Source organism: Anguilla anguilla, chromosome 14, assembly GCF_013347855.1.
Source record: "Anguilla anguilla isolate fAngAng1 chromosome 14, fAngAng1.pri, whole genome shotgun sequence".
NCBI lineage: Eukaryota > Metazoa > Chordata > Actinopteri > Anguilliformes > Anguillidae > Anguilla > Anguilla anguilla.
The window spans coordinates 9,296,777-9,324,097 of record NC_049214.1 but is presented as its reverse complement, the minus strand read 5'-3'; the positions used below and the strand labels follow the sequence as shown (position 1 = coordinate 9,324,097).

Below are 27,321 nucleotides of genomic sequence, written 5' to 3'. Positions count from 1 at the left end.
AATGACAGCAGGTCAAGACAGCCTCTGCCCAGCAAAAAACGCGAACAAAACTTTGTCTCGGAGGAAAACAAGCTACCTGGGCGGCAGAAGTGACGGAGACATAAGCTTCTTTCTAAGTGACCGCACTGGGCTCCAAACACCCCAGGCTTTTCCACTTAACCTTGCACGGGGGAATCCGGGATTAAGGCTAACTGGGGCCTGTGGCGTCGGCTGTTCCCCGGGAGGGGCGGAGTCTTACCCTGCTGGTCGGGCTCCGCGCTGCGGGACACCAGGGCGCTCACCGCCGGGAAGGTGATGCTGGACATGGCTGCCACCGCGCCCGCCGCCCACATCATCCTGAAAGACACAGCCACGCCCATTACCCCTGCCCTCCGCTGCTTAGGCTATTTAGACCTGCTCATAGGCTGCTGTACGCATGTCAGTCAGAACCTTTATTTAAATTCTCGGAGGTACAATTGAGGGCCAGGCCCTCATTTTCAATGTTTACATGTGACGCAAAGTCCACGAACAGGTTCAGCAGAAGGTGAAAACGGGTACGCTAGCCGGTGTGCGTACCCACACTGAATATCACAACATTGCGCACTAAAATAAATGGCAGATTTAAGTAGACATAAGACGTGCTTTACAGCGGGGGACTACAACAGTTATTCATGAGATATTCATATACTGTAATCATGGTTTTTACAGTCGAGATCATAGTCCCTCCATTTTGGTATTCAGTTCATAATTTACAGATGGGTTTCGAAGCATCGGATGTATGCTGAAAGCCTGACTTGGAGACATAAGTGCAAAGACCACACCGGAGATAGCCACTGGCATTTTGACAAACAACTGTGACCTTTACATTCGCAGAGCCTGTCAGTGCTGTCTAAGTAGCCCCTCCCTGCTACAGCAGCCAGAACAGCATTGTGCTGCCAGGCACACAAGGACTCTCAATCTTTCCTATGTGTATTTCGGCTTAATGAAATCCCCCACCTCCCCTCAAACCTTAATGAACAACAGAAGAGAATAAATGACTCTGTAATATAGCACAATCCTATTTTCCATTAAGTTTTTTTTTTCTATTAATCAAAAAAAGATTAATTAATCCAATTGGAGTGATAAAATGGCAAATCTACTAGCTCCTAACAGAATATTCATATTTTCTCGAACTAATAATGTGATTAAATGAGAAAATAAGAGAAAACATGCTTTTTTTGTCCCTGACTGTAAGAGCAGTTCTCTAATGAGGGTTTTTTTAATCATCCTTGTGCTGCCCCCAGCTTCCATTTGCACATATGTCATGTGACTCCTTTCCATTCCCTCCCAAAACAACTGAACTTAAGACCTCTGCATTTTGAGGTGTCACAAAAGACATGTGAACTAAGGTTCCAAGACTGCCCCCCCCCCCTAAAAAGGGAAGAAAAATTAAAAGAAAACTAATGAATCACCTTGAGGCATTATCTATAGTGCAAATATGTTAACGCATAAATATGCAGCTGCATATCATTACATTCAGGTACAAATTCCTCTTTGACAATACCACACAAGCATTAAGAACCATTCCACTGTCTTCTAACAAGCCAATAACCTTCCGCAATGCATTCTGGGTGCCCGATTTTGGGTTTTCACTGCTGACTCAGCTGCTCAGGCCCTGGGCTGCAGACGTGCCGTGGAGAGGAGACTCCAAGGTGAGCGCTTACCATGGTTCTGATCCAAAGCCATACCAGGCCAGCTGGAGCATCTGAAAGCCGAGCCCGAGCAGCACTGTGTTCTTATTCCCGATCGACCTCATTAAAACGCTGAGGAACACCGTCTGCCAGGAGAGGAAAGAGCAGCCTCAGTGCCATCTCACGCAAAGCCGGAAAAGCTGCCCGTGCCAAGCAAAGCGCACGGTCTCCGGTCACCTTTCGCTTTCCATCTGACCAACAGGTGCATCGTCAGAGCCCCACATTAGACTAAAGCAAGGACAGCAGCAAAAATCAGCAAAGTCTTACAAAACCGATGAATACAAGCAACAGAAAATTGCAGTGAACTGCAAAGGCCTGAGCTGCTCTGATTACAAAGTGAAGAGGACGACAACAAGGGCAGTGTGTTAATACGGATAAATACCTGTGCTAGAATAGAAAGGATCCCCACCACTGCTATATATGCAGCGATTGCCGTGGATGAGAAGTTAATGACCTGAAACAGAAAGACATCAGAGCGCATTACTTGCACTGGGTGGATTCTGCCACGCCTCGTATCTAAGCAGCCGGGCTGAGTGGCGGCCTGTGAGCAGGACGACCGAGGAGCTGAAGGCACAAAGCACACAGAGCGCTTCAGAACAGCACACTGTAAAGGTACTTTCAAACACCCACACCAGCTGGCTGCCACGCAAACAAATCTGCTCTTAACAATTCCGCACACTGTGATGTTATTCAACACACTTCTGAAGCAATGCACAGACATTACGACTGTGTTATGTATTAGATTGACTACTGAACACGGACATCACTTGGCTGAGATAGCTTTTGGCTGGATTGTGCCTAATTTGACTGAACCAGATGTAGGGCTGCTGAAACAGATGTGGGTTTATAAACTAAAACTGGTTGAACACTATGTATGAAGGTATCAGCTAATGCAATAAAAACATTTAAAACTGAAGTTGCAAAGGACAAGTTAACTTCAGTTTGAATCCAACAAAGGGCTCAATTGATCATTCTTCCCTGGAGGGACAGATAACCCAGAGAAGTCTTTGGATGCGCATGGAGCTTCCATGTAGCCACATGTTTACAGACTGTACCATCTACCCAAATCAGAAAATAGCATGATACAAGCAACAGTACATAGTTCAGTTGCACCCGTTTTATCATACTGGTCAATTATTGGAAGCTCTGCAGTGCTGGAAGTGTTTGGTCCCTGCCTCAAGATCAATAACATTAATGAAGGATGACAGAGCGCTTGGGACTACTGTACAGGAGCAGAAGCCAGAGCAGCGTAGCAACATGCTCACAAATAATTTCCCCTGGTTCATCACGTTAGACATACCATTTTTTTAACTGTGCATTTGACAATTTCAGTGCTGGACAATATCAGTTTTGTAAATTGCTGAGCTGACGAATTTTCACATTCTATAAATTAAACTTCGGAACCTTCGCTTAAACTGAACATAGACCAGATAACATTAAATATAAAACCAAGTTTACATTGTTGCAGGTGAACGGTTGCACTTACATGCTAAACTTTACAGCATACTAGGAAAGTAGGAACCACACATACAGCATTGCAGCATTTCTATCACGGAAAGAACAGTGCTACATCTTTAACATGGAGGGTGATGGACTAGTCCCAAACATCAAAACTGTAATGAATGGGAGAAATGAGACTTCCGAGATCACTGATAAAGAAAGATTACCTGTCGTAGATAGAGGAAAAAGCTTGAGTATTGGCCAGCCTCCGGCAAATAGGAGAGGAACACTGTGATACAGATGAGAAGCACCGTGCTGTCCTTCCCCACTTTCCTCAAGGACTAATGGGGCAGAGAGTACAATTCAGGCATATTCTTACTGTAGAGAATTAACAACCGAATCTCCATTGACAGCTCCTACAATATTGCACAAAAATGCTACCTTAATAGAAATGTCTGTTGGCTTTCCTAGCATATCCCTGTATCTGGCAGCCTGTGAAGCAGGTTTTCATTCTTATTAACTGTTGGGAACATAGCCCAGAATTCCACCCAGAACCAATATTTAGCTTGAGCTTTAAAAATATATCAATCTCTGTGATATGAGAATTTGCTCTGTGCAGTGTATGTGTCTGACCACATGTGTGAAGATGCCCTGTGAAGGTTCAGCTGAAGTTGTCAAGGCAAAGGCTTCAACGGCTCAGTGGGTAAGGCCACTAGCCTTTAATGCAGGCTGAGCCAGAAAGCCTGGACTATGCCGTTAGCCAGGTTTGATTGGGACTCTGCAGTGGCGTGACAGAAGTGGCTAATAAACAAACAAAACTCTCCTTTTCTCTATTTTAACAACCGTGACTGTATGAAAGGTACTCACGGTGAAGGGGTCGGCTTGCTCCCATGAAATGGGCACACCCCACGATGTTAGCCTCATCTTCTCAGGAAGCGATTCGGGCACAGCCAGCAGGATGAAGCAGATGTCGATCAGGGCGATGATGGTGGCCAGCAGCACCACCACGTTGTCTCCGTAGTTAGTAGAGAGGTAGGCGCCAATAGCCGGGCTCGTTACCAAGCTTGCGGCGAACGTTGCAGAAACCTGAAACCGACGTGCAAGAGCGTCATCTACTGCTGCAGACCAGCCAGCCAAGCACAGGGCAGGCTGTAAGCGTTAGCGCTTACACACCTAACATATGCAGATTACTATATTACTGAATGTCTTTGAAATCTTGGCACACAAGCTTGCTTGCATTTCCATGTCCTGTAACTCGCGAAGAACTGCAGGCTAAAATTTGCAAATTCATGAATACTTGGCCGGGAGAAAGGTTCACAAAATGAAGGCACTTACCAACCCATATGCTGTGCTTCTCTCGTGTTCCTCGGTTACATCAGCTACATATGCAAATATTACTGAGAATGTAACAGAGAATATTCCAGATACGGATATCATAGCAAAATACCACCTAGAGAGATGAGCAAAAAAAACTGTTTCAGAATACATTCAAAAAGCTAAAGTCACATTAGCACAATATGCCAGACATAATTTACTGAAGGGCCTTGACTAGCACAAATCCATTTGAAAAAAAATCAACTCATATAAAGTTCACTGAGCAGGAACATTATTACTTTATGAAGAGATTATGAAGAGATAAAATAAGCTTTAAAGGGCACAAATCTCCAAGCGGTTTCAAATCATATTTTCTCTAGCTATTGTGAATTAGTTGGTAGTATTATAATCAAGAAACTGCCAAGGCTTGATCAGTCCATAAAAAAATAAAAAAAATAAAAAAATTGAATGCCATCACATCTAAAATTAAATCACAAATAAAATGCGCACATCTATCTTTCTGTCACAGTGAGGTTAATAGCCCGAAGTGAAACCCTTCACGGATGCTACATGAAGGACAAAAAAACATTAGAGTGGTGCTAGCACCTCTTACCAGGGACTCAGCCTCATTAGGGGAATGGGAGCGCAGGTGAAGAACACGGTGACTAGCAGGAAGGACTTCCTGCCCCACACGTCCGACAGAGCTCCAATTAGAGGGGCACTCATGAAAGACAGCAGGCCCTGTCAGAGGACACACATAATTGACACCTCCAGTGATGATGTATCACTGCTATTTATAAACAAGAAGACTAACATAAGGGGCATAATGAAAGGCGGTTAATGCACTGAATTCTGAATGAGGGCTCAAGCAACACGACTTTTCTTCCCACACACATCTGGAAATAAAGCATGTATTTCAAGGTTACTTTACATTCATACTTGCATATATCGTATGCAAGGCTCATTGATTTCGCAGAAAAATAACAGATTTTTTAAGAGCTGGTTGACTTAAACTGACTTTCACCCACATTTTTATGTTTCCAGGCATCAAAGTTGTTCCTGAAAATGCAAAAAACCCTTTATACGATCAAATACATTAACTAAATCATTAACTGTGCAATTAATGAACAAAGGGAAGAAAAGCTCATGAAAGAGTTCATAAAACAGCACAGAAAGCCTGTCGATTAAAAAATGCCAATCATGCTGATTTAGTGGTTAGTTGCAGCCAGCAGAATCTCTTACCTTTACACCCTGAATGAGACCATTCATTAAAAACGTATGTTGTGGAAACGTTTCATGTAGAACCTAAACGGAAAAAAGCAAATATGGCATTTTATAAACCTGTGTAAGTATAGCAGTTTACAGAATTCTTTGCTTTATCTTCACAAATAACTATTTAAAAACTTTAATTTTCTGTCCTATACATTATCGGTTGATTGGAGAAATGACAGTGTTCTGCCTCAGCAATCCAAAACAACAGTCTCTCTGCTCTGACCTTTTATCACTGAGCTACATATTCACAGGTCTTTCCAACAAACCTCAAAGGGTTCTGGCAACAAATGCTAATCCACACACTACTGCTTATGTACAATATTACCCATATGAGTCCTAAAAGATACACATGACACAATGGTATTAGATAAAAGCTTCAGCAGTTGCTTCACTGTAAATGGGATGTGCATAGCAGCCATAAAGGGTTTCACTGATGGGACTTACGGTCAGCATTGGAGTTGTCAGCAAACCCCAGGCGAAGAATTCCAAAAAAATGACCACCACAGCATGGATCACACGGGCACTGCCAATACCCTGCTGCAAGTAAAAAATGGAAAAGAAGGAGGCTAAATTACTGCTCGAGTTACTGAATCGACCATGTTACTACTTTGAAGTTTTGCAAACCCGGTGTTTCTTGTATGTTACTGTAGCTAGTTAAGTGCCAACCACTACTCAACACATTGTCATGACCACAAAGTTCTTGGAAATAAAATTATTTCACAGCGGTTTGTGACATTTCCAAGATGGAAAGACGCATTCTTAAAGTTAAAAACATGTTTATAAACTGTAGTAGTCTGTTCAAGGTGTTATCCATTACAGGCAATCAGAATATAATAGGCTACATAATGAAAGTACACAAGACTTCAAACGTTTATGCTTTGAAGAACAGCTTCTCATTTTGGTGAAAGGCAGCAAAATCATTCCCATACTGCTGCATGACTGCAGCTCAATGGAAAAGCACAAACCACAAATGCTATGAGAAAAAATTAAGTCGAAAGGAAAAGAACGCTCCGACAGTTTACATTCTGTGTTTAAAGTCAATTAGTCAACATAGGCTAATTCATTTTTGATAGTTTGACCTGTTCTCACAGATTTTGATTCTGAGAACTAGTCAAACAGACAATAATGTGTACATGATGTGGGGAAAAAAATGTGCCCAAGTTAATTGGAATTTTAAAAACATCCATGGGCTTTGTATCACATGCCCTGTCCCAACATACCAGGTCCTGTCATTATTTGATTAAATGTTTTCTGCCTTGTTGCTTGTTTGCCCTGTATACATAGGCCTGCATCTAACCTAATGTGCATTAGATATAGCCTATAAGTTACAGTTTTAGTTTTTTCATGCCAGTTTCTAAGATGTCAACTCAATTAGACCATCTGGAAATAGCTGGGATTATTGTCCTCTCACTGGTAATGTTTTTCAGGAGTAATAACGTGGTTTCTGGAGCAATCCAAAACCCACACTGTTGGGGGACAAAACCTCCAGCTTTTCCATTTTGTTTTGATGTACAGCCTAATACAGGGCCACACTGCAGGCCATCAAATTAGCAGACCTAAAAAAGGCAACAAAGGCAGCAGCAGCATGCGGCTATAAGCTAAGGGAAAAATATAAAAATAAAATGAAAATGCAGAAAACCCTGTATACGATGGATACTTACAAAATTTCAACTCTCTCTTTTAGTTGATAAGAAGAACTTTCAATAAACAAAATGCAATTTATGATAGAGGGGGACAAAGAAAGCCATTTGTGGTCTATGAAACCTCGCACAGCATAGAATTCAGACACCAAACGGAAGGATGATGTTTTTCCTAGGCGTGGACACAGACCAACACACATTTCATTTAACTACTTATAAAGATTTCACAGATTTTTAAAGTTATTTAGAAAAAAGGTTCAGTTTATTTATTTACCTCCTGTTTAGGGCTTCTGCTTTATTCTGACTTGGTTATGTTTACACAGGTCATTTAATGTGAGCCAAATCCGTTTGGTTTACATATGAAAAACTGCATGGCCAACAGGTCAAGAAATTGGATATAGGGACTACCGGATGGCTCATCCTGTCATAGCACTGTACTGTAGTGTATGAATAGGCTCCCCAAGCTGGTAAATCCAGACTGGTAACTGTGGTCAGGACCCCCACAGGGTAACGCACAACTTGCTCTTACATCACCTAAGTACAAGAGGGATTCAGTCAACTGGGATGACAGCGCCTCATCGTCCACCAGCGACCCCAGCTATTTGATCAGGCACTTGCAAATCCACCTGTTAAGCTGCACATGAAGTCCTCCGACTCAGGTAGCCTATATGCAAAGCCCAACTTGTGAACTGCGGTGTGACTGGAAGTGGCAGTTGACATAACATGTTTTGGAGGAGAGCACAGGCTTGTCCGTACTGTCAATATTCAATACTGGAGGTTTCAGCAATGAAAATTGATAAATATAACCGGACATTTGAAAGTGGGGAGGAAAAGGGGGGGGGGGGGGGATATGTAAAAATTCAACAGATCAAAACTGAACATTTAAGATATGGATTCCAACTTCAGAGTAAATGTACTGTAGCATGTGATGTCCTAGAGCAGACTGGCTCTACGAAGGCAGTAGTGTCAAACACTGCCACAGATTCAAAAGGGCCACTTAAGTCCTAAAAGAGAAGTTTTTGAGCTATGCCTGTAACTCAGAAGCCTAAACTTAAAACAGCCAGCTGAAGATGCACTACCCAAGTCCAGGGTGTGAAATTAACACCAGCCAATAGCCAAATTCTGGTAAATTTTATCTGTGGTTGGTAAGTTTGCTTACTCTACCAGCCACTTTAGCAGGTAACCGCCCACCACTCGAAGGTCCTGATCTATTCTAAATATCTATGTGCCTGGTAAAACAATGAAATTGGCTGGTGAATTTTAGGATGAACCAGCCACTGCGGCCTGTGGACAGTAAAGTTAGTTTTCTGCCCTGCCCAAGTCTATATACTACTGGTGGTCTAAAATATGAATAGATGCAGAATCCATCTGTTATGAACTGAACATTATGGGTAACCACGAGAAATAATGGACCCCTATAAGGACAGCTTGTTGTCACTGCAAATTTTGCATTGACTGTACATGCTATGCTGTGGCAAATATCAGAAAGAGCTAGAACAGCAAAATATTGATAACCCCACAAGATTTCCCTGAAAAAACCTTTGTCACGTTGCCACCCTGGACACACTTTTTAAACTGGAGTGGTACTTGGGTGAAGAGGTTAAAAGCATCAGGGAGCCCTAGGGCTCTCTGTCTCATAATGTATGTTGATGGAACAAATCATCCCCAGCAAAGAAACACATACTTTCCCCCATAAGTGCTAGTCCACACCCACCCCATAAAGCATTAACAGTTCTGATGGTGAGCCTTTTGGAAATTTCTTTCTGATCACATGAAGCAACACCAAGTTTTACTTTCTCTACCCATACTGCCAGCAAATTATGCATGTACAAACACAAGAAAGAATTGTTTAACAGCCATTAGTATTCTGTGCAAAAATACACTTTAATGAGATGTAAAATATGAGAATCCTGTAAGGTTCCGTATCCTGGAGCGTTAACCATGTACATGCAGTAATATTCCTTGTAGCTGCATATTCCCGTTAATTGAGGCCCTCTGTAAACAGACAGCAATGAGTGATGCTTGACGAGTGTAAAATTATTGCAAACAAGCAAGAAGACTCGGAATAAAACAACATTTTAATGGGCATTAACCAAACTGTTAACCCTAAACCAGGGTTTAAAATAACTGAACAAATTTAATTCAACAAGATGCTTATGCAAAATAACTCTAACTAGCTCACTGGCTAATTGTTTTTACAAAAATGTTATGGGTTAGTCTAACTGGTGTTACTTATGAGTTAACCATAGGTAGCTAGCTCACCAGTGCTACCTCACTAATCAACTGGATTACGTTAGACTGTAGCTACCGTATACAACGCCTGGCTAGCTAACGGTGTACCCTAGACAGCAAAAAATACGTCAGCTTCACAAAAAATGGCTAACGTACTTAGTCTAGCTAAATCCTTCGACACCTGTCAGTATTTGTCGTTTCCTGTTGCTTTATTAGACTATTTATACTGAAGATGTTTGCACTTAAGAAACGTTAAAGTAGATCACGCATTTGCCTGGCATACAGAAAAGCAAAACGTAATGACGCACCAATCAGAAATGTGTATTCGCTAGCCATCTGGCTATTTACACCTGTGATGTCTACGTTACGGCAGCGCATACAGCAAACTAGCTATCACTTTCTCGGTTAGCCAGGTAAACGGACTACTCACGATAATCTGCCTAGCCACCATAGTAACGTTAGCTAACGTTGGCATTTGCTCAGCGATTTCTCTCTCGCCATCCCTCTGGCTATGCTGTATCGCCAACACAGCTACCAACCTTTCCAGATATCCCAGCATGTATATAGGAAAAACAGCTCAGTGTTCACTCACAGTGCTCCCATCTTTCATTATTATTTTTCTGACCAACATAATGCTGTTGGTCTCTTTATTTTTTTTCTCCTGGGTCATCTCCTCACATCTTGCCGGAATTATATAAAATCCATGCTGCGTGGATATCTTGGGTGCACCCGCTTCTTCCAGGTTGCCTTTTGGTTTTGTCTTTATTATACCTCGCTTATCTAGCAAGCTAGATATTTTATCTTGATTGAGTACGCTGACACTATTGCTAGCTACTTCCGTGCTGTATGGATTCCAGTCACTTCACGGATGAACGTAGGAGCGCTGGGGATGAAGAGAAGGTGCCACAAGGATTGACTTAGGATCAGTTTCTGTTTTCGTATGAGAATGGCTGTGTGCACATATAGGTTGTCGTAACTGATCTTGAATCAGCATGTGTGAAAGCTTCATTCGCAGGCCCTCTTCCTGGGTCATATCTCGAAGGGATCCGACTTTTTCTCTGCTCTCGCGCCTCGCGAGAATTTCGGCGTACCGTTCCCTCGCCTCTACAACCGTGTTACCGGTGTTCAATTAGGCTATACGTTTACACAGCCTGGTTGAGTGACCCAATTCCGATTTTTTGCTTACATGTGGCACAGATATGTATTATGAATGTCTAAACTGGAAAAAAGCACTTGGAATCGGATATTTATTGTATGTGGGGCGATGCGATATTGAACACATCCATCCATTATCTGTACCCACTTATCCTGGGCAGGGTTGTAGATGGTGCTGGAGCTGAACACATACAGGATTTTAAAAATCCGATTTGAGTGATACCAACGGTTGCCCCCACTCCTCCTCTCATACAATTTAGGACAATTAGAGCCCTTCACCTCCAAACCTGACCACTGAAGAGTCAGTCTGAGAGAGCATGCTCTTTATTACTCTCACTCAATACACTCATACTCACTCATACAGTGTGACATCCTTGATTATATGGCAGTGTGAAGCTTGCAAGGACAACAAATAAACAATTAAATCAACGTGCCATTTAGGTGCACAACACTTGTGTCCATGGCTGAAAATATGTATTGCACTAAAACTGTTATTAAATCATGCAATAAGTTTTTTTTTTTTTTTTTTCTACGTTGGTCAAAACGGGTCTAATGCATTGGACCTGAGTTTCAATTAATCAAGCCTATTTCAGGTACACAAATTTATACTATTTATTTCAAATAGTCTATTGTGATTTCCTGGTGTCCATATGTGAAGAGATGCATTTGATACCGGTAGTGTAACACTACCCAACCTTTTCTGGGGTTACTGTGGCTTTCTGTGGGAACTGCTCACCTTGTTTTATTGGCTGTTTCAAGGTGTCTGTTTATCATCGTAGCTAGGCAACGAGTAGCATGGTGCAGGTTGTCTCCAGCTTACAAGCTGCTGAGCGCTGATGTGTGAGGTTACATCTTCTTCTATGAGACTTTGTAATCTGCAAAAACGCTAGGTAGTTCATTTGCTACATTTTAAATGTTCCTGCTTTGTTCGTAGATGTAACAAAAATAATTTGTTAAAACTAATCGATCAATGTTGTAAGATAGTGATGACACAGGTAAGGCACGTTGACACTTGATACACTGAAAAATTTGTGAAAAGTTTTTTGAATTTCTCCATAGATATGTGAAATGGCTTTAGCCAGTGGCCATTGGATTGACAAGGAAATCAAAGGAGGACCACCAAACCCCAGGTAAATTTGTAAATGTTTTCAAAATTGTATTAGTTATCAATTTTTTTTTTTTCCATAGCAATTCAATTAGTTGCTTGAAGCATAGTACTAAAGGCAACAATTAACAACAATGCCTGAAGCATAGTAATGGTGTAGTCTACAGCTTAACACATTTAGAAAATCCTTTTATAATTTTTTTTATTATTATTTTTATTTGATTTTATTTTTATGCTTTATTTTTGTTGCAGTGCTGTGGTTCAAAACATTTTGGGAACTTCAAAAAGTTCAGTTACAATGATTAATCAATTAACTCACTTCATCAGTGGGATACCTAAATAAGTTAGGGGGGGATATGAGACTTGTGACATTTAACAAAGAAAAGCATGTTTAACCATACACAATTTACCAATAATATAATTAAATGAAACATATTTCAATAGTCACCCATTGTCTTTCTCAAAATATTTTCCTAGATATGGCCATGCTATTGCTGTAGCAAGGAATGTAGTATTCTTGTTTGGAGGTGTTTCAACAATGAACTCCCTGGTAAGATATATTTTTTTAGCAATATGATGTTATGATTCAATATTGGTCTATGTAATTGTGAGCTGAAGATTTAACTAACCAAGGTATTTTCAGTCACTCCAGAAAGACCCAAAAGAAAAGGTATATTTCACATGAAAAATAATATGTTGTTACAGGTGCTACTGTAGTTAAACTCCAGGTGGACAATCCAATTACAGATGTCAGCTAGCAGGGGTTGACTGAAACAGATTAATAACCTGTTCTTATATTTTACAAAAATGTATTTTAACAGCATTGCTCACTAGTATAACACTGGCGTAGTCTTAGCTCTTTTGTCTGACAGCTATTGCTAACATTAGCTATTTCCCTTGTAGAAATGATACATGTGCTTGTACTTGCTGTATTTGCATACAGTAGTACATGATGATGATTTAAAGCAAATTATGGAGCCTCACAATGCTCTTTTTGATAAAATGGAAGACAGATTAAAGTAAACAGAAAAAAGGCATTCTATGGCAGCAATAAATAAGTAAAAATGGTAACTGCTCTCCCTGAGCACACAGCATTACTGTGGCCTCACTCTGAAAGCTGGCTGTAATATTTATCTAAATTGATTCTCTATGGAAACCATAACTCCTTTACCCAAAAAACAATAATGTCACAGATATACTGGTATGGATTTTTGGCACAAAATCTGTCTCAGGCATCCATATTTTTTGCTTTGTACAACAGGCTTTCCCAACCTGTTGTACAAAAAGCATGGTTTTATTATATGTATGCATGCCAAAGCAAACAAAAACTGCTAAGAATATTCCCCCGTGGATCCCGCTTGCAATTATACAACTATCCCCATATGGTAATTATAGGATGTATTAATATATCTAATTCTGAGCCTGCTGTAATAGAGTCAGAAAGGCAATACTATGTAATGACGCACTTATGTTATCCTTCACTTCAAATTTTACTATATCACAGATTAATATAAGAGTGAATCTTTACTCAGAGTTTTAACAAGTTTTTTTTTTTTTGTTTATTTATTTATTTATTTTTTGTTAGCTATTGGTAGGTAGTAGACTAAGGCTTTTTGTACATATTTGCTTTTTCTGTTAAGGATACACCCATAATATAATGATAGCTCTAGTTCCACATATGTGATAAACATTTCAAAGATCAACACGGTTTTGTTTATCTGCTGTTGTAATTTTGTCGTTTCAGAAATACAACAACTATGGAGCAGTATAGTCTGTAGTTTTTGTGTATGTGTTCTGGGGGGGGGGGGGGGGGTGGTAGGGTGCAGTACATAAGTTTGCTTTGCAACTTCTAGATTGTGAAATGGTAATAAATTGTAACAGACTGTGTCAAGACGTGTTGGACATTTACAGATGTACTGTGAACAATGATGTATTACTGTAAATAGCATACACTGTGGTCTGGGAAATATGTTTATCACACGTGCATTACACAAAAGTTAATCTTCTTCTTCTTCTTCTTCAGGAAGATGAGCCAGTGTATTTGAATGATTTATACATGATCACCGGTAAGCAACATTTCACAGAAATGCTTAAAATAACTGGAAATAGTTTGGTTCATGTTAATAATTCTAGCAAAAGTGATAGTGGGCTTTTGCAGTATTAAGACTTTGGCATTCATTTTCAAAGTCAAGGTATCTAGATTTCTAACTTTTCAGACTAAGCTTATGTTATTCATAGTTAAAAACTAAATGCACAATTTCTAGGTAGACTAGAAAACATGTAACAAAAACATTTGCTGCCCAGTATCTAAAGGATACTAGATCTGTATGTCTCCTGCTGAGAACATTGTAACAAGCATGCGAAGAATAACCTCTCCACTATTGTTTATTGATGTTTTTAAATAAGGGGCAATATTGTAGATAACGAAAGATCACATTCACCTGATTACTTCACTGCTTCTTTTCACCCATGACCATTTTTCATTCAGACACAATTGTTTTTCATATTTTTAGTTACACCAACTAGCATCGTCTGGGAAGTGATGACTCAGAATGGACAAATACCAGCTGCTAGAGAAGGACACAGTCTTTGGTAAGTGAAGCAGGACTTGCTGCTGTATTCCGAAAAGAATAGTGTAGTATAGTATCATATGTGACTCACATATAATACCAACTTATTTTCACCTGAATTTTGAGATGATTGAGATTTAATATAATGGCTATTTAAGCAGTTATGCATAAACAATGCTGATCCTTAGAAGAGGGTCTGGGGCACCGCCAGGGATTTTGGGCCCCATGAGGAGATCTCACATTGGACTCCACCACCCCAGAAAATCCTGTTTTAAAATCTTTTTTCGAAGAGGATTATTGTGTAATGCTCTGAGAGACAAAGGCCACCTGTGTGTTGCGTGTTCAAGTTCTTCTGACTGACTGGCAGTCACACAGGGTGAAACAGAATTGGCCATGGCAGCACCCAAAGCAATGTTTCTTAAGGCAGAAAGGTGAATAATTGCAGGTAGGTTTGCAATCAAAGTAAGAACATTGACTAAATGGAGACTAAATGTCTGTGAATTCTGTATATTTAATGCTCAATAATGTAGCACAACTTTTTTTGCAGATTTGGACTTACTGAATGTTTTACTTTACTGTGCCTCATAGCAATGCTTTCTTTAGATGTAATCAGCTGGCCACTTGTGGTCAGAGTGAAATTAATTAAGATAACTGCAGTTAACTGACTAACAGGCTATATAATGTCTGTTAGAACTACAACATAGGAGTTACTGTTAACAATTAAATGTAAATTGAAGGAACAAATACTTGCAGATTCAGATATTACAGCATATGCATGTAGATGAGTGGTGGTATATAACCAAGCCAATATTAACCAATGTACTCCCATGTTTGTGTTACAGTATGGTTAAAGGGAAGCTCTACCTATTTGGTGGCTCATCAGTTCCACAAGCCAGAGAATGTCTCCCAGGAGTCTATTGCTTTGACATTGGTAAGGCAATGCAAGGTTGTATGCAAATACCTGTCAAAGGAATCGAGAGGATTTTAAAGGCCTCAAGAGTGGATCTACTAGAAAATAAAACCTAGATAAATTTTATAACTCCTGGCTAACTGTATAACAAAGCCCATATGTCTTTTATAACAAATTATAGTAAAAGGGATGCTTAATAAAATGGGGTATGTTAGGTTTTATGCTCTTTGCATTATGCATCAGTATTGAGGATTTTAAAAATTGAACATACAGTACTATATACTGTAGATCATGACTGTAAGGCTTTGTGACATTGCTAAGAGGAGCTTAACCTTTCTTACTAGGCAGGTGTCTCATTTGTCAGGCTGAACGAACCAGGCCCGACACTTTGCTCTTGATCTGGGATAGGTCGGGCTTGCTAGCAGAGTGTTCTTACCTCACTAAGAGCCCAACCACTTAACAATACAACAATGTCACAGCACTGTGGACTGGGGGACCAGGAAGCTTCTACCTCTGGAAAGTACATTCTCCTCAAATTCTCCTCACTAATTACAGTCCTGTATATGTCCAGAGCTTCTTACATGGGGCGACTTGAAGGCAGGCGGAGTTCCTATGAGAACCTTGAAGCACAGCTCGGCCACTGTGGGTGACAACATATATGTCTTTGGAGGGATTCTGGATGGCGTTGCCAGAGATGATCTTCTGATGTTCAATACAGGTCAGGGAAGCAAAAGAGTATTATAAGAGTAACCAATGGTGAATAAATAATGCAAAAGCTTTCGAAATAGGGCTAGACTTTAAATATTTAAAGGCCAATATATATATTTTCACAATCACGTACATTGAGTTTAGCTGAACTGAATTGACTTTTTTTTGTAAAACATTTGAACAAACGATACTATTAGTTAATGTTCTAGCCAAATTGGTCATAACCAAAATATGATTAGATCTCATATTATGAAAGTAAAGGACTAGTTTCCAGTGATGAGATGATATTAGCGTAAGTCCTAATGGCCGCTGTGTCCTCTTCTGAAGTGTCAAAGACCTGGACTCCAATCAAGACCACAGGGGATGTGCCACCTGCAAGGTATTTTTTTCCTCAAATGACTAAACAGTTATTTCCAAAGTACTTCACATTTGAAAAAAAAAAAAAAGTTTTTTTTTCTCTAGATAATACAACAGAGTTACAAGCAGATAATTCCATCGTAATTATTATCCTACTGCAATGGTTTTGCAAGGGAACCCACAAGTATTGCAAGGGAATGCAAAAATCTCAAAATTTTTGCAAAAGTATTGCGAGGGAAGTATTTTTTTTTTCTCACCCATGTCCCCTTAGGGTCTTCATAGAATCCAGACCATAGATTTTTATTTGTTTTTTTATTTTGTTTTGTTTTTTTTTTTTTTTTTTTTTTTTTTTTTTTTTTTTTTCCTAGAATGAATATTAACCTGTTTTTTAGTTTTACATTAAAGTGTAAATCACCTGAGTGGGTTTGAATTATGTATACTAGTTTAAAACAATTAAATGTTGAGCTTTAAGTACATTGTAATGAATTACACATGGGTAAAATCAGACCCTTAGCTTTTAATCTTATGTGCTATATCATCCTTAGGCACATTGTAATATGTATTGACAATGACAAACTGTATCGTGTGTGTACGTGTAAAGGCTATATACTATAAAAGCTGCAATATATCATCTGCATGGGCTTTTCTATGAGGGTTAGCTACTGTCATGGTATTTTTGTTGTACAACATAAGCAGTGTGTTGCCATGGTGCAGAAGCTCCAGCAAGCATTGGTGCGATGGTCCAGTGAAAATTAATCTGACGGCCATCTGTCTCTTATTGTGATGTTCACTCCACTTGGCATACTACTGTATAACAAACCTGGGAGGAAACCATAGAGATGTATCCATTTTAGTTTTGTTTTATTTGGAAAAAGTGTACATTCACCCTGCATTCAAAAGGGACTGCCCAAACCCTTTTGTCTATACTGATAGAAATGCTAACTCTGACATTTGAATACATTATATTGCAATACATCTTAACTGACATTTGTAACCATTTCTATTAAAGACAAACAGCAAAACAATCAAATACTTCAAATTCAGTGGCTTACAGGTATGATACATTTACTGTGGACAGCATCCAGCATTCCCTAGCAGAACAACTTAACTGTTTCAGCACTATACATTACATGTGCCCAGGTTGTAATAACTCAGTTTGCTTCTAAGTTATTATCGTTAACCTTTATCCTCAGATTTAATCACAATTTTGCAGTAGTCAATGAGCAGATCTACTTGGTTGGAGGTTGCTCAGTGGATGACCGCTTGTTCAAAGATGTTCACATTCTGAATACGGGTAAGTTTTGGAATGCTGTTATTTATGGGTCATAAATATCTCAGAAAATGTTAGTAAAAATATGTACAGTATTTAACAGGTACAGTAATTATACTTATTAAGTTATGTTTATGAGCAGGAACCTAGATGGCTTACCATACCTAGTACTTGTATTGGGAGTATTACAATGGAATATATTATTTGCATAATAAGTTAACTAGATATCCTGAAAGTAACAAAAACGGATTTGTTTAATTTAGCTACAAAGAGCTGAAACATAAAATGTGATTTCAAGTCAAGTATGTTTACCACCTACTGTCCAAACAAGTAGGTGGTAAACATGTTGTCCCCCATCAATGATGCAATGTCATCACCTCCAAGTTAATTTGGGTGGGGGACAATTACTTGATGCCTACCATCGGTGGTATGAATACAGTAAGGTCTGGCAATTATTATCTGAATTATTTGCGGATATGTTGTTTTTGTACTGAACTGGATGGGTCAATGAGATGAGCGCACAGCCTGCACCCAGTGCTCATGGGAGTTCTAGTATCGTGTAGCATCACCTCAAATTGACTTAATTATTTCAGATGCCTTTTGTTAACTACAATTATTTTTATTTGATAGAAAATGCTACCGAGATGTCACCTGCCAAAGTGGCTGGTATGAGTGACGAGGCTACTGCTGAAATTCAACCCACACTCGGCAGGTGGCACGTGTTAATGTCAAGACCTGGTTGGTGGGCATTAAAAACCAACAACTGTGTAATGACAAGTGAATGAAATAACTGATATCTGCTCTAGGTACCCTCGTGTGGCAGAAATGTGACGTGAAAGGAGAGTTCTCTCCTGCCTGCAGAGGTCAAACTCTCACAGCCCATCATGACAAGGTAGAGGCATTGTAAAATGCATGCTCTCCTGCTGTGGTCACAAAGATTCAATTTGCACGGCTGGATTCACTGCATATACCTCTCAAACAGGGCACTTAAAAAGCAACGTGACTGATAAGTTGTCTTTGAGAATGTACTCTACTTCTTTTATTAGATATATTTCATGATAGCTAAAATTGATACCGCACGTCACAGCATTCATTTCCATTTGTAATGAAATGAGAACATTAACACCCATATGGCCCGAAAACAATGTAGTCATCTGTAGTGTAGTCATTCGTGGAGTCACTGAAATAGTCACCTATATTTGGATACCCAGAACCGGTTAGTCTAATAATTACTTCAACTATAAAAATAAAAGATAATTAATAATTGCTGAAAGAGGTCCAATATGACCTTAAATTTATATTATATTACCAGCTAAAACAAGAAATTACAATATATATATATATATATATATATATATATATATATATATATATACACACTCACTGGCCACTTCATTAGGTGACAGGAGTGGCACCGGTGTGGTCTTCTGCTGCTGCTGTAGCCCATTTGCTTCAGGGTTCGACATGTTGTGCGTTCAGTGATGCTCTTCTGCATACCTCGGTTGTAACGAGTGGTTATTTGAGTTACTGTTTACTGCCTTTCTATCAGCTCGAACCAGTCTGGCCATTCTTCTCTGACCTCTGCCATCAACAAGGCATTTCGCCCAGAGAACTGCTGCCCACTGGATATTTTCTATTTTTCGGCCCATTCTCCGTAAACCCTAGAGATGGTTGTGTATGAAAATCCCAGTAGATCAGCAGTTTCTGAAATACTCAAACCAGCCCATCTGGCACCAACAACCATGCCACGTTCAAAGTCACTGAAAGCACCTTTCTTCCCCATTCTGATGCTAGGTTTGAACTTCAGCAGATCGTCTTGACCATGCATTTAGTTGCTGCCACGTGATTGGCTGATTAGATATTTGTGTTAACGAGCAGTTGACCAGGTGTACCTAATGAAGTGGCCGGTGAGTGTATATTACAATAATTTAATTTAATATGTGACCCCAGAAAACAGCTGCCATAGTCTGATGTTCAGTGTGGATTCTGGTCTCAGCTGATAAATGTGCTGCTCAAGAATACGGTATGCAGTAGTAATTAATGTATTTGTAATGGAAGTTTGAATTTCTCCATAAGTTCTATATATTACTTCTCCAAATCTTCATCTCAGGGATTTATCCAGTATGCTAATGTAATTTTAAGGATTTTATGCCTCATTTTTTGCCCCTGCAAATAATGTTCCACATTCCACTATTCTGTGACTGACCATACTACATTCTCTTCTGTATTGCACTGGCATTAAGATGTAACACGATGGAATCATTTCTGGACTGACTGATTATGGTGGACTGAGATAACATTAAAAGTATAATTGTGCAATCCAGTAAATTGAAACGTTGCCATGGACACTGGGCTGTTGAATCACTAGAAAAAAATGGAAGTAAATCCAAACTTTCTTTGCTGAAACATTTTGGGAGTCTAAAACAAAAAGAAAAATCAGGAAATACAGTCGACTGCATAATAATTTATAAACATAGTTTATAAAGGTTTTGGCTTGTAGCAAACAGAATGTCATCTATGATCCAAATTAAATGTACAGAAAAAAAAATGCACGGTAGTAATCTTATCAGATAGTACATCATCATAATGTTCCAAAGTCTTAGTGATAATAGATGTATTGCCTTAATGAATTTGTAAACATAAAAATGTAATTGAATAGAACTCTTTGAGCTTAAGCAAGGAATCAATTGATATAGGACAGAAAAGATGCTAGACCTAACTACGTATTATAATTTTTATTTTATTTCAATTATTACACATAGACTATTTTCTGGTCTAACTGAGGTTCAAAGTTTGTGATTATTTTGTAATATTCTGTGTTTATTTTTGATCTCGCACAATGCAGGACATTTACTTGTTTGGGGGAATTTGCCTCAGTGAAAATGGAGTTGTAACTTCAACAAATGAAATACACAAGTTAAGCATTGGTAAGTCAAGTGAGATCACTGAGAAATAATTTTCAGGTTCCCTGAATTGAGGTAAATTTATGTGGAGGGCTCCACCTTATGGCAAGATATGTCTGTATTACACAGTTGGGGGCTACGCCTTCCTGACGTCTTAATGTGTCAATCTGCTTTAAAAAGGTGCTTGTTTCTCACTTTATATAAGTTTTTTATTTTTATTTTTTTATGGCAGATTATATAAAATACAATGATGTATAAATATACATAAGAAATTCTATGGTAGTGATGGTACTGAACCTGCATACTATAATTTTCATGCAGCTGTGGAATTCACGTTTCAATATATCCCAAAAAAAGGCTCATGTGTTGAAATGTTAATAATGAACAACCGACTAATGTGTAACTATATATATTAAGGTTTGTCTCTCTTTCCCTCTCTCTCTCTTTCTGTTTCTCTTTCTCTCTCAGCAAAAATGAAATGGAAGGTTCCGCTCTATGTAGGGATTCCTCCGGCCAGTCGCTACGACCACACAGCGTTCATCATCCACAGCCATGTGTGTGTCAGAGGTGGAGGGGGGATGGGGGAATGGGATCATATTGGATGTATTCTTGCCCCTCTCAATGATTAGAGCTGATACTCTGATGTAAGGCCTCAGTAGCACTCAATGATGAAGGCAGTGTGCTTGAACTGAGATGCGCAGACCTAACATCCTGTAAGAAAATAGCCTTGTCTGCAATATTTTAGGCAATATGCATCCGCTTGCACTGACATGGATTCCATGTTTTGATTCTTAGAGCTTAAGTGTCTTATTGAAAAATACCGTTCTTAATCTGGTTCTTCCTGTCCTTTAGAGGACCCCTGACATAAACTGTGCAGTATACATTACTCAATGGATGCTTCTATCTGTCAAGAGTATATAGCTATAATGTTTTTTCTGTTTAATTTTTGTGCTGTACATACACTTTCATAATGTGTATTCTATTGTATTTATTAAGCACAAAAGAATACTAAAACATAGTGATAGTGAGGATTGCCTAAAACTACCCCAGGAGGCATGTTTATCCACAATATCTATAACGGTCCCTTTAAATATGAGAATTGATATACGTATTGCTTTTTCTTTTGTTTTTCAGCTTTATGTGTTTGGAGGCAAAAATGAAGTTACAGAATTCAATGACATAAAGATTATGAAATTAATCAACCCCTCGGAAAGACAGCCAGGTAAATATGTATTTTGAATTCCTTAGGTCTGAGTTGTGACAGAAAGCATCCACTAGGTGCTCTCACAAATGCTCATTTGTAATGTTATTTGTCCCTGCACTGCTTGTTGTTTCTGTGAATAGGTTGTGCATGACAACAGTGCAGTGTATTTGTCACATATATAGTTTTGAGGTAGAAAGGAGGAGTGATCCAAAGCTTAAACTCCCACCAAGTTCACTTTAGACACTGTACCCTTCTTGTCACTATTCTTGTGAATTGGGTGGAAGTAACTGTGTGTGTGTGTGTGTGTTGAGTGCTTGTGTGTGTGTTGTAAGAATTATTTTCACAGTTTATATCAATAAAACATATTTGCATGTTTTACATGTCTCACTTTACCTTGTTTGCATGTTTTACACTATATAGTACCTCATTTACTGGATCTGTGAACTTCAAAAGATGCATTTGAAAAAAGGGGCCTGCTTAATCCTATCCTAAACTATGCAGATGCAGTAAGTGCAATAATAAAGGAACCATGGGCTTCTTATTCAAGGACAGACATTCAGTTAGTGACTTATCCATTTTATTGTAGTTTTTGAAGCGGACTTTTTGGCCTCAAGGACAATGTTTCAGCGTTGTCTTGTCTACTGTGCAGTGGGAGTAGAAGTACCAAAGATAATGAAACTGCTCGCTGTAAATCTTTTATTATATTTTTTTGTTTGTTTTCAGACTGTTGCACAATTTCAACTGTGCTGCACATTTCTCAATCTCTTCTGACCAATATAAAGAACCAAGGAAAAACAATGACAAATAATGAATGCCTCATAGTTCAGATCAAGCAATATGTACAAAATAATCTTAGATTTCCATTTATGTTAGTCTGTTTTTCCTCCCTATTCTCAAAGTAATGAAAGAGATCCTGTCTGAATTTGGAATCCAAGGTGTTAGTAACGGGTGAGTATCTTTATCTGTTTTACTTTTATACCCTTGCAAATAAGATCTAATTTGTTTTTGTTTCTTTTTTTAATATATAAAAAGCTGGTGGATTGGGTAGGTGATTTTGGAAGTTGACTCATAACTCACAATTGAGTGGAAGGGAATTAAGTGAAAGGGTTTTGGAAAAGTCAGCCTTTATATTAAATGTCTAATAAATTAAAATACTTATATTAAGGGTAATAAAAAGAAAACACTAATTTAATGAGAATTTAATACCTATAGCATACACCCGTGTTAAATATTGCTTTGTTATTTTGTAAGCTGAATGTTTTGTTATTATTTTTGAACAGTCTTTTATGAATGGAAAAGTCTTGCTGCATGAAGAAATTAAGATTTTCTTTTGTAAATTTTCAAAGATTTGCACCTACAAGAATTCCCAATGTCAAGTACGAGCTGAGTGATTCTACTTTTCCTGCAAGAATGGAACCCTTGCCTCATGTTCAAGTAAGTTCAAAGGCCAGAACAGGCATACTTGCATTTCCTTTTTTGCAAACAGTGATACATTTCCATAAACATCTCTAATTAGTACAGTAAGCCAAGTGGAAAACTTGATTCAAACAAAAGTAGTCATTTTTTTCAGAAGAGAACAGCAGGAAAACAGTATAACATTACATTACATCACAGGCATTTAGCAAACGCTCTTATCCAGAGCGACTTACAGAACTTTTTACATAGCATAGCACAGTAGGCCTTATACCCTGCTATTGTCATTTTAAGCATCCATTTCTCTGGATGCCCTTGTTTGACTAGCTGAGTGTCATGTATGTAGTACAAATGTCTTTTTCATTTCCAGACTACAGACCACAGAGATTTCAGCATTGCACGTAATGAGGCCTTGAACATGATCCGTAAGGCATTCTCCATGCTAGACGAGGAGTTTCAAAAGCTGGACTGGTACAGTACATCTGTTTTTACACCAAAACCTTTTCTGGTCTCAGGTAGCTGAACGCATACTGACACATTGAGAACAATCTAATCTTATGCCATAAGCAAAGGGTGAAAGCTCTAAAGGCTGTCTATATGCATTGAGGTTGTGCCTATTTATGTGCGCTTGGTGAACCAAAGTAATGAGTTTATGTTTGAAGACACCTATGTATTTGAATTTCTGGTTACAAAAGCTGCATGTGTCAGAACTTCTCAAAACTCAGTAAGAACAGTCATTCTTATGTTACAAGAATTGTCTATTCGTTCAACTTGGTAGTTCATTCTTGCCTATGTAAATAATTTGATCAATAACTGCTTTTTATTCTAAGCTTTTGAATGATAAGGGTATGCCTTAACCATTTTATTCTTGTTGACTCCTGAATGTGAAAGACAATCAATAAGCCATATCACCCATGAAAAACATAAGCAAGTTATGTTAGTTGACATCCATAGAGTTACTTGAAGATAATTTCCCATTACATATAACAATGTGTAAATGTCAGTCTAATTGATGTGATTGCGTGTTGAACTGTTTACTCCATCTGCATCTAGTGAAAAGTCAAAGCTTGGTCAAGCTGCAGTTGCTCTGCAGTATGAGAGAGAAGCTTTCAATGCTCATCATCAAAAACAGCAGCAGGCGAGTACTGTGTGGAACTCCTCCATATTCCTACGGTCCCAATGAGAGTGTATTATTATATCACCCATTATATATCTCTCTCGTCTTCCTTTTGCTCTTAAACCAAACTGCGTTCCATCCAGAGCCACTGCAAACACACATATCACAAAGCCAACCTTGTAATAATACATGTAATGTATACTTATAATACATAATTATACATCAGCCCTAGGCAAGCACGTGTTACACAAACCAAATGGGAAATATGAATTAACAATAGTCATCCATTTTTCAATTATCATCAATTATCAAGATCTGTGGAGTTATTTTTTTAATTAAAAGACTTTTGGAAATTATGGATATGTTCCTGATAAACATCAACATTTTTGTGCTTCCCAAATTGTAATAATTTCATATTTTATTGCCCAGCACGCTTTTACCAGAATCAGTGCTGGCTTTATATCCTATACATGTGCCTATTGTGCTGTTTGCATCCTTCACAATGATGCAGAGGAAGCTGCTACAGTTGTGGGTTCTCTGTGTGCAGGAACTTCAGGAAATGCTGGAGAGACACAAGGCCCAGAATGAAGCCTGGCTACGAGCGCGGGCAGAAGAGAACGACAGGGAGAGAAGGGAACTGTGCAGACTGAGGGTGCGCACCAATATGCACGCTGCCAGCAACACTGCTGTTATGCAGACTGAACGTGCTGTTGTGGCTGAATCTGAATGTCAAACTGTCAACTGCACGTTTCTGCAAATGTGTGGTATTTTCAGATTTTCAAAAATTCTATTTTAGGAATAGAAAACTGCTATCCCAAGTTTTAAACTGGTGTATACAGTGATCCCTCCCCCCCCCCCCAGAGGGATAAACCTGTTATGTGCAGTAGACTGGCTTAATGTCTTATACTCTGAATAAATTAAATAAACAAATAATTTCATTTAAAAACTGGATGCAAGATTTCCAAGGCAGAACCCATTTGTACATTTGCAGGCAGTCAGCTGACTGCCTCTTTCCACTCTGCAGTCACAGCTGAGCTGCTTCAGCTTTCATGCTGGGGGGCTGCACAGCTGCCAGACCAGGCACAGGAACCTGATAAACCAGAGCAGTCTGTAGCAATGAATGGTTACCCTGCCAAATAACTCTCCTTGGGCAAAATGTGTTTCCCTACAGGATTCCTGGGCATAGCCAATGGATTGTCCATATCAAATATGATCCATTAAAAGAAAAAAAAAGGAGTTGCACTAGTTGTACCTATGCAGCTTTTTCTCACAAGGTACACCTGACATCCAACATCTCATCCAATTTTGGCCATTAATATGGAGTTGGTCCACCCTTTGCTGTTATAACAACCTCCACTCTTTTGGGAAGGCTGTATACTAGAGGCTGGAGCATTGCTGCAGTGATATGCTCCTTTCAGCCACAAGAGCATTAGTGAAGTCTGGCACTGATGTTGAACGTAAGGCCTGGCTCGCAGTCGGCATTCCAATTCATCCCAAAGGTGTTTGATGGGATGGAGGTCAGGGGGCTGCGCAGGCCAGTCAAGTTTTTCCCCACCAAACTCAGCAAACCATTTCTTTATGGACCTTGCTTTGTGCATGGGGGTACTGCCATGCTGAAAAAGGAAAGGGCCTTCCCCAAACTGATGCCACAAAGTTGGAAGTGGACAATTCTCTAGAATTGCATTGTATGCTGTAGCATTAAGATTTCCCTTCACTGAAACTAAGGGACCAAACTATGAAAAACAGCCCCAGACCATTATTCCTCCACCACCAAACCTTACAGTTGGCACTATTCAGGCCAGCAAAGTTGGCACTATGCATTCCACCCAACCCAGATTAATCCTTCAGACTGCCAGATAGTGAAGTGTGATGCATCACTCCAGAGAACACGTTTACACTGCTCCAGAGTCCAATGGCGGTGTGCTTTACATTACTCCAGCCGACGTTTGTGCAACTTAGGCTTGTGTACAGCTGCTCCGCCATGGAAACCCATTTCATGAAGCTCTTGACTAACAGTTCTTGTGCTGACATTGTTTCCAGAGATAGTTTAGAACTCTGTAGTGAGTGTTGCAACCAAGGAGTGATGGTTTTTACGCACTGCATGATTCAGCACTCAGCGGACTCAGTACAAGCTCACTCGTTCTATAAGCTTGTGTGGCCTTCCGCTTCACAGCTAAGCTGTTGTTGCTCCTATACGTTTCCACTTCACAATCACAGTACTTGCAGTTGACAAACTGACTTGTTGGAAAGGTGGCATCTTATGACAGTGTCACGTTGAAATTCACCAGGCTCTTCAGCATGACCAATGTTTGTCAATGGAGGGTGCATGGCTATATGCTTGATTTTATGCACCTGTTAACAATTGGTGTGGCTGAAATAGCCAAAACTACTCATTAGAAGGGATGTCTACATACTTCTGGAAATGTAGTGTACATGCATACATATATACCACAAAGAAATTGTTTTACAACTGATATTATGTTTTGTTCATAGGAGGATGTGTTGCTGGAGCAAGATAAACTAAAAGAAGAGCAGAAGAACATTCAGAAACGAAGTGAACAGCTTCTCTCTATCATGCAACAGTTCAAAGGCATGTAAAAGCAATGTCTTAGCCACATCGTCACTGTTAGCACCCAGATTTGCTTAAATGGTTTGCTTGATCACAATCTACAGGGTTGATAATGCACATCTTTTATAAAACAGACTTGTGTTTTTGTCTGTTTGTATTTAAATTTTTGAAATAGCTGTGATTAACTGTCTGTGTCCATTCAGAGTACTTTTTAAAAACGGTCATCGTATTCTTGAAGCAACACGATCACAAGTTGACACAGACAAACAAATGAATAAAAAAAATAGTTGAGATTTGTTTTTGGAAAACTGACTTGATTGATATGATAGAGAAGGCTGCATTTGTAGGTACAGTGTATTGATCTGTGTGCAGTAATTTGTGATTTCAATATCCAAAAAATATCATAACTATACAATAAATTCTAATGATACAG

At 39.1% G+C, this 27,321-nt stretch overlaps 2 protein-coding genes across 2 annotated transcripts in view; one reads left to right on the top strand and one right to left on the bottom strand.

The window, feature by feature from the left end:
* Positions 1-10,654, bottom strand: part of mfsd14ba (major facilitator superfamily domain containing 14Ba) — a 14,900-nt gene extending 4,246 nt beyond the window's left edge. The window contains exons 1-10 of the mRNA XM_035391855.1: positions 10,200-10,654; positions 6,180-6,272; positions 5,706-5,768; positions 5,077-5,204; positions 4,485-4,599; positions 4,017-4,235; positions 3,377-3,490; positions 2,092-2,163; positions 1,683-1,795; positions 239-336 (exon numbers count right to left, since the gene is read on the bottom strand). Coding sequence (XP_035247746.1) covers positions 239-336; positions 1,683-1,795; positions 2,092-2,163; positions 3,377-3,490; positions 4,017-4,235; positions 4,485-4,599; positions 5,077-5,204; positions 5,706-5,768; positions 6,180-6,272; positions 10,200-10,277 — 1,093 coding nt within the window. The 5' untranslated portion in view covers positions 10,278-10,654. The remainder of the gene's footprint in view (positions 1-238; positions 337-1,682; positions 1,796-2,091; positions 2,164-3,376; positions 3,491-4,016; positions 4,236-4,484; positions 4,600-5,076; positions 5,205-5,705; positions 5,769-6,179; positions 6,273-10,199) is intronic.
* zmp:0000001301 (rab9 effector protein with kelch motifs) lies at positions 9,937-27,321 on the top strand. Its single transcript, XM_035391856.1, has 19 exons — positions 9,937-10,020; positions 11,822-11,892; positions 12,345-12,417; positions 13,891-13,933; positions 14,381-14,459; positions 15,280-15,368; positions 15,919-16,065; positions 16,383-16,434; positions 17,606-17,706; positions 18,489-18,574; positions 20,528-20,609; positions 21,054-21,139; positions 21,720-21,807; positions 22,689-22,737; positions 23,136-23,223; positions 23,573-23,673; positions 24,256-24,340; positions 24,867-24,971; positions 26,813-27,321. The coding sequence occupies exons 2-19, from the start codon at positions 11,831-11,833 to the stop codon at positions 26,915-26,917; spliced, it is 1,521 nt and encodes a 506-aa protein (XP_035247747.1). The 5' UTR covers positions 9,937-10,020; positions 11,822-11,830; the 3' UTR covers positions 26,918-27,321.

Bases quoted from the DNA above. Each gene is read 5' to 3' on its own strand.
- zmp:0000001301 (XM_035391856.1), top strand. From the start codon at position 11,831: ATGGCTTTAGCCAGTGGCCATTGGATTGACAAGGAAATCAAAGGAGGA. The intron at 23,224-23,572 runs GTAAGTTCAAAG...TTTCATTTCCAG, and splicing joins AACCCTTGCCTCATGTTCAA to ACTACAGACCACAGAGATTT. The intron at 23,674-24,255 runs GTACAGTACATC...ATCTGCATCTAG, and splicing joins GAGTTTCAAAAGCTGGACTG to TGAAAAGTCAAAGCTTGGTC.